The 1,280-nt window shown below is 57.3% G+C and overlaps 1 protein-coding gene across 1 annotated transcript in view; it reads right to left on the bottom strand.

The window, feature by feature from the left end:
• Positions 1 to 1,096, bottom strand: part of RSPO3 (R-spondin 3) — a 64,223-nt gene extending 63,127 nt beyond the window's left edge. The window contains exon 1 of the mRNA XM_009880147.1: positions 1,000 to 1,096. Coding sequence (XP_009878449.1) covers positions 1,000 to 1,096 — 97 coding nt within the window. The remainder of the gene's footprint in view (positions 1 to 999) is intronic.
• Positions 1,097 to 1,280: the final 184 nt, after the last annotated feature.

The following is a 1,280-nucleotide window of genomic DNA, read 5'->3' as shown; positions in this document are numbered from 1 at the left end:
TAGCCCCACGACGGAGCCCCACGGAACCCACCCGCCCGTCGCAGCGCCCCGCGACCTGGACAGCGCATTCCCGAGGGGGCGATCCTTTCTGCCTTGCTTTTCCTTCCTGCCTCGATGTCTGGGCAGGGGGTGTCTCCTCGCCTCTGGTCTCCCACATCGCCTCCTCCGGGCGACAGCGCCCAGGGAGATGCTACCATCACCCCCGGGAACTGACTCTCGTCCCCCGGGCTGCGGGGATGCCCCGGGCACTCCCGGCTCCCTCCTGCCGCCACCCCGGACCCAGGCGACACTGGTCAGGGGCTGGCTAAGACAGAAGGGACCAACTGCCTTCATCCCATGGGATTTAGTAACTAAATAAATAGAATAACAGGGGCCACAGCCTCGGAGCAGTGCTGATGGATGACCCAGGAGCCTCCCGGACTGTGCCACCGAGGTGACTGGTGGCGACTGAAAGCTGGAAGTCAGTGGACCCGGGCAGCGCCGCGACACCCCAGCCTCCCGCTCCGCATCGCCGGGTGCGGGGCTTAACCTATAGCGATAATCTGTGCTGCTGGTTCTTGGAGTGGGGGCTCCTCTTTCCGTCCTCCCCCAGGTCGCTAAATGGTGACCGGGGTGGAGAAAGGCTCTTAGGGCATCCCAGCAAAAAGTTACCTGTCGCGTCATCGCGCTTTCCCTTTGGGAAATGGAAAGAGCTAAGAAAGGACGTTCCCCTTTACCAGCCATTAAGATATAAAGGAGCAGACACAGGTCTTCCCGGAGCCAGCTCTGCTCATCCCGGTGAGGTGAGAGAGAAAAGCGGAAAGAGATCAAAAATCGCCTTCATCCCTCCAACTCAATGAAACTGCCCGCGGATCCGCTCGGCCGCGCCGCGGGCGCGGAGCTTGCTTCCCAGCGCCCTCGCAAAGGCACCCACCGGGGGTACAAGAACCCCCCCGGACAGGTGAACAGCACAACAAGAAGAAGCAGAAGTTATCAAAGTGTAAATCTCTTCGCACTTACTTCTTCCCTGTCGCCGTACCCTGGAGGCGTGGTGGCTGCCAATGTAATCCATAAAGTTCAAAGTGATAAAAAACCAAGAAATCAGTCGCAATTGCATAGTAACCCTTTGAGAGTTCGACTTCTCCTTTTCGTTCTTTTTTTCTTTCCTTTAAAAAAAAAAAAAAAAACAAACCAAAAAAACCCAACAAACCGGGGTGGTAGGCGGCAAGGGATGAACACAGCAGCAGAAATACCTGCACTGAGATCCAAAGCTGGGTTTGGCGGGGTTGATGGCTTTTGCC

This window comes from Charadrius vociferus, unplaced genomic scaffold (genome assembly GCF_000708025.1).
Source record: "Charadrius vociferus isolate BGI_N301 unplaced genomic scaffold, ASM70802v2 scaffold82, whole genome shotgun sequence".
NCBI lineage: Eukaryota > Metazoa > Chordata > Aves > Charadriiformes > Charadriidae > Charadrius > Charadrius vociferus.
This window is presented reverse-complemented; position numbering and strand designations above follow the sequence as displayed.